The sequence below is a fragment of the Gavialis gangeticus genome, unplaced genomic scaffold, assembly GCF_001723915.1.
Source record: "Gavialis gangeticus isolate Ggan-Ray unplaced genomic scaffold, GavGan_comp1, whole genome shotgun sequence".
Taxonomy (NCBI): Eukaryota; Metazoa; Chordata; order Crocodylia; family Gavialidae; genus Gavialis; species Gavialis gangeticus.
Genome location: NW_017729022.1, coordinates 103,067,617 through 103,078,115, shown reverse-complemented (window position 1 = coordinate 103,078,115; position 10,499 = coordinate 103,067,617). Strand labels below are relative to the sequence as shown.

Genomic DNA, 10,499 nt, shown 5'->3' with positions numbered 1-10,499 from the left:
CACTGAATTAATACAGTCTCCTTTAAATTTATTTTTCTCCATTTCCTAAAAGAAAGATAAAGCATGTGTGTTGAATTGTATTTTAATACTTAAACATTTAATTTTAGCTCATGGGTCTTACTTAAAAAAGCATATTTTAATAATTATTGATCTCTGTTCCTTAGCTAATACAAACTGGTATAGTGCCTGGCCCATTTTCACATTGTGTCCACACTGTAAACAGTTTCAGGGCAGGGACTGTCTTTTTGTCCTCTTCATGTTAGTGTGATGTAGTCCTGGTCTATGACAACAGTCACTAGGCACACTGGTAATACTAATAATCAAAGGGCTGTGGCACGCTATAAACCAAAGGTATCCCTGGGAGAGTCTCTCCCATGATGTGACTGTGCCATTGCTCCAGTCCCAGCCAATAATGAACTGCAGAGGACCAGGTTTCTCTCTTGGGAAGTCCTGTGCAGCCTGGGGGAAAGCAGCAAGGGGTAGAATTCTATTTTTTTTCCAAGAAAATGCTATGGGAGCAATTTGCAAGCTGTTCTCTTTTCTTCCTCCCAAGTGAATCATGTGTGTGAAAGATTGCCTGCATGCATTTCTCAACATTTTCCTATTCATTTTGGATTTCCCACTCTTGTCCCTTGTATTTCATATGTTTGACTCACTCTTATGCTTGGTCTTGCCCTTACTTCAAGGAAGAACTGCTGATGTCTGCCACAATCTAAAACAAAGACAAGATGATATTTTATTTCACATTCAAGTAAAAAAAGTAAAAGCAACTCCTGATGCAGGGCAATATGCTTTTTTTCTTGGTATCTGAAAAGCAGTTGAGCAGATTGCCACAACAGGTCAATTCTCTTATTACTTGTTACCCCATGGAATGAGAACATTAAAGGTATATGAATGGTGACTGCTCTGATCTCGAATCTGTTTGTGCAGTAGCTGCATCTAATATATATTGTTCTACAAGGCTAAGGACAGACATTCAAAAAGCCTGAGCCTGAACTGATTCAATCTTTGCAGGTTAGTCTAACCTGCCTAGGCAGAACCAGCTTGTAACCATACAGATATCCATACAGATTACAGCAGCCCTCCCTTCCCTTCCATAGTGCTGAGCTGGGGGGGGGGTATGGCCAGGCCCCAGCAGGATGCTCTGATTAGGGAGGAATAATCCCCCTCTCCACACCACTGTTCCTCTGACTAGAGATGGAGCGAGCAGGGAGTTACACAGCATTTGTCAGCCCATCAGCCAAACAAAAGCCTCTCTCATTAGTTCAAGCTTTTCTTAAACAATTTTTTTCCAAGGAAGGAACCAAGGGACATTACCAGCTAACTGTTGATTAGCTGCAGAAAGCCCTAAGTGGACACTGTCCTGTCTGCCTTTGTCCTGTCTGCCCTACACAGATACCATTCAGCATTAGCTAGCATATCACATGCTGACTATGGTCCATACTATGAGAGAGAAGAGGGAGGGATCCCTGCTTGAGCAGTGAGTGGTGAGGTGGGGATGGGGTAGGGGGAAGCCAGGCAGACCCTGCTGTGCCTGCAAGTCTCTGATAGAGCTCCAGCCTGGGAGCAGAGGGGTAGGGCCAGCTCTGCTGTGGAGCTGAGAGCCCTACCCAGGGCTGCAAAGCATCTGGGATAAATAGTGCTTTGAGTTCCATCACAGCATGTTTTAGCCTCCAAAAAAGATGCAGGATGTTCCTTTTAGGGGTGCAGGCAGAAGTAACGATTTTCATCCAATCGGGCCACAGAAAGTGGTCTATAGCCATGACTAAACATAAGTGCATGGCTGCAGACCACTTCAAAAATGGCCAATCAGGTGAAAATCTGAACCCTCGTTGCAGATAAAGGTCAGATAAAGACATTTCAAAACACAGCATTTTCAAAGGGAATGGGGCTCCAATTCACCCACCCCCACCCTCCAGTACTGCCTGTGGAACCCCTAGGACAAGCTCCTTCTGCTCCCTTTCCCATTCCCGTTCTGGAAACAGCGACAGGTTGGTAGGGGCCATTGCTAAAGGAAACTGGCTGCAGGGATTCCCCTCCCCCCTGAAATAAACAGTGAACTTCTGGGGGATCACTGCAACTCAGATGTTTCCTGTAAAGCATTCTCAGTTACAGCGGGGAGCTGCACTTCCATTTGTGCCCAGTGAGAGACCTAATGGTGACGAGTACATCAGGTAATACAAGATACACACAAATGTTCCTGATTTGCTCTTAAGGCATCCCCTAACTCAATCCAAACTCAAATTTTGGAAAAACTGATATCAAATGCTTAGGGTTTTGTTTTTTGTTTGTTTTATCAGCCTTCAGTGTTTTGGTCTGACCTCCAAATAGCCCAGTTACCACAACTGCATCTGTAGGACATTGGCATAAATGGCTGTATCTGCTCATGTACATTTGCAACCAGATGAGAATTTTGGTTTAAACATTAGATTTATCTTTGAAAAATATTTTCAAGTAAGAGAGAGATCATAGGGCAGACCCTCAGCCACTGTAAATCAGTGTTGTTCTACAGACTAAAATGAAGCTAAATCAATTGTTTCTAACTGAAGTGCTTCTGGCTCATATTTTCTTAGAGGTAGCACAACACACATCTTTAACCATGGAACAACAAACATCATCAACATTATCACAAGGGGAAAGTTGTTCAATCTGCATATTGTTTGAGTAGCCAGGGTGAATCCCTCAATAAGTGAAAATTAAAATAGCTCCCATATCAACACAGGCCAAAAAACAAGCTGTGAGAACCCACATTCACTGCAGCAGCACAATTTAAATTCAGCCCAGCTTCTTCTAATTTGAACTTTTCTGTCTTCATCCCCACAAAGGTCATTTTTTAAACTAAGTTTAAAAACTAAGAACTGAGCAAATAATAGATCTCTTGGTTTAGCCACTAAATTGAATCACATTTTTCAGGATTATTTTTTAACAAAACGAAAACATTTTGGTTTTAGTCAGTCCAAAGGATTTTGTTTAACCCAAAACAGGATTTGTTCTGGATTATTTAAACCTATAAGTTACTGATTTTTTTTATAGAAGGATACTGTTTCAAAATGAAAAATTTCAAACAGTTCAGTACTTTATACATGAAACACTTCATTTAGAAAATGTCAAAGTTAAAATTTCAATCCTTTCAATATTTTTCAAACTCCTGCCCTTTTTCTGACCTAATTCAACCTGATTTTGTAAATTGCTTCAGGTCTCCCACAATTCAGGGAGGGTTTTAACAAAATTTCCTATTCACAAAAATATTTTCTTCAGCTCTAGACAACAGTCCAAAATTCCAAGCCAGTTTCATTCCTACAACTCTACATGCTGATGCCACCATACCAGCCCTATCCTAAAGTCACTCACAGCTCCCTAAGTGCTTCTCGCATTCATGACATTGGGGCTAGGGTTCTTAAAACAACCACAGACAAGAGGAGGACTGGCATAGTGGAGTTCTTTTTTGACTACACTCTTCCCCTATCTGCTCCACCTCTGGCACACCCTTTATGTCAGGTTAAGGGACTGGTAACATAGAAACAAGTTCCACCAATATTATCCCAACATACACCACACACCCATGTGCTTAATGACAACCAAAATTCTGCCATTTGTCAGGGCTGTATTTTTAATGAGAATCTGACCTTTCAATTACTCCATTAGCAGAACTTTTCATAAATAATACCTGTGCAGCTACAGACCAGATACAGACATTACACTTTTACTAGCATAAGTGATTGGAAACCAGTCTGTACTTGTAACAGCACAGAAGTTCGGCATACACAGACTAGTTTAAAAATGGTGGAACCCAGGCTAACATTTGCCCACACCCCTACGAAGGGCAAATGTGTGTTCTGTTCACTACCAGTCTAAACTATGCTGCTTACAGAAAACCACGTAACTTACATCGATTCTGCTTTGGGCTTTTTTGAATGTCTGTACCTAGCCATAGTCTAGTAATTGCAACAGATAAGCTAATAAACCTAGCTTTCTTTCTGCACTTTTAGGGATTTTTAGAAGTCTTTACAAACTTTATGTAGACAATTGAAAAACCATGTTTTTCATGTCTATAAATAAAGTTTGAAACAAACTTAAGATTGTTTTTGAACTGGAAATTGTAGAAGACTTCAAAACCGACTGCAGGTTTAGCAACTGTTCAGACAATATTAACAATGGTGACAAACTATTAGACCTCCTCACTTGTATTTTTCAGAGACATCTAATGCTTTGTGGACCATGTAAAATATTTTATACTTCCAGTATCCAATAATGTCAAAATAACAAAAAACGAATTGGGGCCCCTTTAAAAATCATGCATGAAATGATTTTTAAGCAAACATTTTCTCTGCAATCATGAAAATTAGAAACTTAAAAAAAATTGAAAATGGCAATTCTCTCACGCTGTTAATTCCAACATTCAAATTAAATGAGAATAGGCAACACTGTGATGAAAAGTAAAATGGGCATGTATGAGTGGAACTAGTTTTAAAGGTATTTATAACCACATACAAAAGAACTGCCTTTATCAAAGAACTTATCAGATTTTTAGCGAGTTTACTCAAAAGTTTTTATCTTTCTATCACAAAACCCAGGGAAATTCTATTTCTATTCCATTTACATTCAAGAAAAGTCAAGTTCCTTTCCACTTCACTTGGTCTTCTATAATTTTTTTTATGTTTCCTTGGATAAGGGCTTCCACCATTCTCAGCTGCTGAATAGAACTGCATTTTATATGAAAACTTAAAGTTTGTAGATTATTACAAACTGAAGCAACAAGTTAGGCAACGAAAATTGCAAAGACTCTAAAACTACGGTATCATCATGCTTTTCTGTTTGCTTTTCTCCTGAACCTGGTTTGTAGGATTTTGCTGTATATCTCTTATTAAAATACTTGAAACCTGTATTGTACAAATAGTTATGGCAGCAGTTTTTCTGCTGCTTGGATTGGTTAAGAAGACTACTATGATTCCCAAAATTAAAGAAAAAATTAAATCAGACTGGGCAGAAACAAGTATGGAAGTGTCAGACCCAAACATGAACTCCTCAGTGTTTGAAACTTACTTTATTTCTTCAAGTGAAGATAAATCTCACTAATCACTTATCTACATAATATATAAACTTATGAAAATAGTTGCTGGTAACTAAAGTTGATTTGTAAGCTATACTGTATTAATTTTCACCATTCTGTTTCACTTTGGTGCATTTCTAGCACATATACCCCCTTATTTCAGTTAAGAGAGTGGAGACAGTTTCAGCAAGAGAAGTGATGACAGTTTTTCTTAAAAAAAAAAAAAAAGGAAAAACAAAAAGCACACTGCTGGTTAAACCCATGCTGTTTTGAAATCTTGGTAATGATAAATCAACTCGGATAGCCTATAAAGAGAATGTTTAAGCTTCCACAATGTCTTTGTTATGAAAGTTAAAACTTAAAAACAGTATTTTACACACCACAATTTCTGTATCCATTCTGATTGAGAATTTCAACAATAGCTTCAGGGTGTGTTTGTCTGCAGCTTTGGGCACACATAAATCATAGACTTTTAAATTATATGGCTTCCACTCTGAAATACAAACACTAAATGTCACATTACATTACATTACATTACATTACATTAACTCCTGCAACTGAATTCTCGTATTTGATTTCATGATAACCAAGTTAAATGTAAAGTACTCTGGGAACATAAAGTAAATATGAGAAGAAATGCCAACTATCTTGATTTGGTCTAGAATTTTTCATTATTATCATTATTTAAATATACTTTGGTTTCAGATCTTTTTACTGAACTTATGAACATTCACATTTCAAATACTGCAGCCTTTCTGCACACTGAATTTTCACAGACGTCAATAGACAGCCTAAAACAAACTTGGGTCTTCAGTGGTATAGTAATAATTACAATCATAGACTGATACAGAAATCAGGCACTGTAAAGCTTTAAATAGCTTGATTGCACATTTTAAAAAATATATTAGGTGTTACTAGTTGGTAATTTTACTGTAGCATTAGTAATAAATGGAATTCCTTTAGTAATAAGTCAAACTTTAGATGACTTCCAATGATTGTGTATTGCTTTTTTGTTTTGTTTTGCTTTGTTTTTTGCCTCGTTCTAAAGCGTTAAGTGGGGATCATATGTTAGGATCAGGTAAGCATATCCCATGTGCTCTGTTTCCTGTGACCGCAGGAGACAGGCACTAATGGGTCCCCACTCCATGTCCTTCTGTGTTTTCCTCCATCCACAAAATTACTCTTTTTCTCCTATTGCCTTTAATTACTTAAAGAAACAAATAAATAGCCTTAGCTGCTCTTAATTTTTCCCTTTTATTTCAGCAGGTAAGACACTGCAAGAAATACTGCTGGGCCCAGATTTACATACAGCATTCATTGTCATGTCCATGATTTGAGGACTGAGCTCAATACTGGCTTTTTCAAATGTAATTTTTATACTACCATTGAATATTGTGCATTGATCATATCAGTGGTTGTTTTAAAAGAAACTATCAAATTATTAAGATATTTTCCCCTTTATATTTTAAGCTTGATTTTTCCATTATTGAAAAGTAGATCCCAGCAGACTGGCATTTGAGGGAACACTAAGATTACAGCCACGGATTCTGTTTGTTGTTATAAAATCAGCTTCTAAATTTGCTTGGAAAATTATGGAATATCCTAAATATATCCTAGTTTCCATGTGCCAGTCTACAAATCACAATCATTCTCTACTTAGCAAACTCGGGGCTTTTTTAAGAGTTGGCAGTGTCTTACTAGTTATTATAGTGTCTGTTACAGTTAAATTGTGGCTCAACTCAACAATAATAAAATGTCATATGAAAATAGATTTGTTGATATGTGACTTAGTCTCAACTTGATTGCACAGACAGACATGTAATCTGAAGCAATCTGAAGCATATAAACTAGGGCATTGCTAAAATTGTAAATAAATAAATAAATATATTATTTTTTAAATCCAAGGGGTATACTGGTGGTGCTTTCAAACTTTTCATAGTTTCATAGGTCTCCCTTTGTATGCAGAGTGATTAAGTTATTGCTATCCAGTTCCTGAGTGTTGATGTTGTCAGTCTGTCTGTGGCAACTGAAAATATAAAATGGTCTTCTGTCATGCAACACAGAAGTTTAAGTTTATAAATAACATCCCAAAAAAACTGCAAAAGGCTGGAAGTGCCATTCATGCACTGTGTATAATATTTGTATCTCAATAATTAGATGGTAGCATGCAGTTTCTTTCAAGCAAAGGTTACTTGCATGTAATAGCTAACCTGGATTCTGCTCCAACATTCTTCTCATACTTCAAAACAGACTGAAACTAAGCAGTTTTGGCTAAGTAAGGGAATTGAAGCCACACAGAAACATTGGGCTGGAAGGGACTTAGGAGGTCCCTTTAGTGAACCTTCCCTGCTGCTCAAATCAAGAGGATGAATGCAGAAGTGATCCCTTAACCACTTCTTTTTGTCAGTTGTAGGATGCAGTTTATGGCACATTGGTAATTATTGTTTTCAAAAGTAAACACCCAAAGGTAAGAAAAGGTATACAAAAATTTAAAAAATGAAAAACCACCAAATTAAGAAATAAGCAGAATCTTTGCAGCCATAACTCCACTGAAATCAATGGAATTACAACAGCAGATAATTAATGTTTGCTTTATTAATTTCAGAGGAATTTACTCAGTAACCCACATGTTGTTTGAAATGCTTTCTGAAATATTCATTATAGAGAGATTCCTGGAATGGCTTCTCTAGTCTAGTTGGGAAGATTATTATTGGTCTTTTTTTTTTTTTTTTTACATGAGCACGCAGTTGCTCTTTGGTATTGCCTTTCTGTGTTTCCTCTCAGATTGATAGTAGGGCAAATCAAGATGAACGTAATTTAAACCGGTGTAAAAGAAAAATCAGGTGGTCCCAGGTATCCCCTTGTGATTGCTTTGAAATATTGCACTTTGCTTTGAAATTTTGCTCTTTGTTTATGAGGCCTTCTAAATTTATCTGGTAAACATTGATCGAACAATTAAATTAGTGGCCACCCTAGAGTTGCTAAATTGTGATGGTAGGGGAAAATTATCATAGTGGCCACATGCCCATGCAGTAGCCATGGGGAAAAAGGCAGCAGCATAAATTTATGCTACTGCTTTTTGCCCCAGCACACAGCCCCACACGTGAGATTAGTATGGGGAAAAATGCTTCAGGTGGAGTAGGGGAGGCTGGGGTCAGTAGCTGGGCTGGCCCCAGCAGACATATCTTGGGTCCTGGGGGCCTCCTGGGAATCCAGCAGTGGCAATCCAGGTGTGCAGAGTCTAGCTAGCAGCTAGAGTATGGCTCTGGCCAGCCAGGCTCTGGTTTTGGGTGGTAGACACTGCTGCTAGATGTGCTACTCCGCTTCTTTTCTGTGTGTTTTTTTTTTTTTTTACTGGGATTTCCTGGTATCCAAATCTGGCTCTGTGATGCAAATATACAGTGCAGAGAACCAAATCACGTGCATGGGGTGTGTTTTGCAGCACTCAAAAGCCTCTGAGTTGCTGCAAAACATACATGTGCTGTCATGTGGACTCAAGCCAGTAGGCGCATCTACATCTGCTATAAATGTGCCTGAATAAACTCCAGAATAGTGTGCACCAGAATTTATTGCTCCCAGGCTCAGCATTTAAATATGCACCCAGGACTGCAGCACATTGAGCCAGGTCGGTACAGCCCCAGCTGGCAGGAGGCTGTGGAGGTGGTAGGAGGCAGGAGGCTGCCAACCTGGATGTGCTCTGACCCAGCTCAGTGTTCTGCAGAGGAGCTGGCTGGGGCTTAAGGGTGCTCCAGTGCAGGCTGCCCCCACACTGTAGCACTCTCATGCACCAACCAGCACTGTCTACACATGAGCACATTCAAGTACTCTGCTGTAGGATAGTACTTGTGTCAGGCAGTACTGTCCTATGGTAGGGTTAATTAGTTTACTGCAGCCTAATAGAGCCGCACATATTGATGGTGATGCTTTACTGCAGAGCTAATTAGTCAACTCCACAGTAAAGTGAATGGGTAGATGCACATTGCATGTTTGACTTTTGCCTGGATTTATCCAGGTTTAGTAAGTTGCAAGAATTCCTTCCTTCTCTGTGCATGGTCTGCATAATCTAAACAGAAATCTCCATCCTGGTGTTTTCCCAAATATCGCTGCACAGTCACTGTAAGCAAGAAGAAAATGAGCCTTCCCCTTTCCCAATGACATTAGTCTTTCCATTCTCCTAGTTGTAAACAGCATCTCAAAGGGTGCAAGAGTGGATTGAGAAGAGACAGTGATATTGTCTGCCTCTTCCCACTCCTAACTGTCTTAGTCAGCTGAGCTGGCTGATCTTACAGTGTGCAGTAAGTATGCTTTAAATCAAGACTGGATGTTTTCCTAGAAGATATATTCCATAACTCAGCCAGAAGTTATTGGCAAGAAACTGAAGTCACTGAGTTAAATGCCACAGCATGAGGTTAAACTAACAGTCTCCTCTGGTCCCAAAGCCTATGCATTCCAAGATCCTCAGGGAGGGTCCCCAAGTCCCTACATGAATGCAAATAGGTTTAATCTACAGTTTGTGAAGTGATATGCTGGTATGAGATCGTTCTGGATGAAAGATGGTGCATCAATGTATATTATTACCTTATCTATGCGGAGTCATGCACTTCCTGCTGCAATTCAGCTAGTGTGAAAATCTTGCGAGTCATTTATTTATTTATTTTTTTAATATGCTGTAACTATGAAACTGGGGTGTTTATGAGAGACAATTTAGTGCAATGGGTTGAGGGCAGAGGTGTCCAAAGATGTTTAAACATTTTGTCTTAGCAGACCGCTTAGTTATTTGTTTAAGACAAAGGGAGCCATTTATAGTCATAATATTATTATAGCTAAAGGAGTCTGGAATCCATTGCGTATTCTGTTGACTGCTCTGTAATAGGCTTGCAGTTTTGTCTAGGGAAAGCAAAGAAAACCATTCATCTCAGGAAGACTAAGTCTGTCTTAGAATAATATTGCTGCATGATATGGTGAGTGGTTGGGCAGGCCAACTAATACAGATTTTTTCTTTAGTATGGAAACCATCTGAGGGCAGTTCAATGGCCCATGTGTTCTGAATCCAGGTCCTGGTGGATGTACCTCCACGCAAACAAACACCGCCTTGCTTGGCTCCAGTTTCAGAAAAGAAGTCAGCAATTGAATGAGACTAAACTGTTTTTTCACATCTCAACATGGTTCCATCAGGCCATCACTGAGGTACATGAGGAACAGCTTGATCATAGCAATTCTTATTGATTTGAATGAGAGTCAGGAGGTGTATCCAAGCAAACTCTTGAACCTTGATCTCTGCTTATTCAAACAGGCAACAACAACAAAAAAATCCTGCTTTGCATTAATGTATAAGGCAGGGGCTTTCAACCTTTTTGGATCATTTTACCCCACTGGTGGCTGGATGCGGAGCAGTGTACACCCGGTCACCAAGTGGGGGGGGGGGTGCACATGGCCAGATGTTAAGTGG

At 39.1% G+C, this 10,499-nt stretch overlaps 1 protein-coding gene across 5 annotated transcripts in view; it reads left to right on the top strand.

The window, feature by feature from the left end:
* The window catches only part of KIAA1644 (KIAA1644 ortholog), a 280,240-nt gene that overhangs the window by 177,516 nt on the left and 92,225 nt on the right, over positions 1 to 10,499 (top strand). The window contains exon 5 of one of the 5 annotated variants that reach the window (XM_019515762.1): positions 6,317 to 7,071. The exons of 3 other annotated variants lie outside the window; for them this stretch is intronic. In XM_019515762.1, coding sequence (XP_019371307.1) covers positions 6,317 to 6,320 — 4 coding nt within the window. In that variant the 3' untranslated portion in view covers positions 6,321 to 7,071. Of the gene's footprint in view, positions 1 to 6,313; positions 7,072 to 10,499 lie in introns of those variants that run through there. One more of the 5 variants, XM_019515761.1, reaches the window with a different exon arrangement.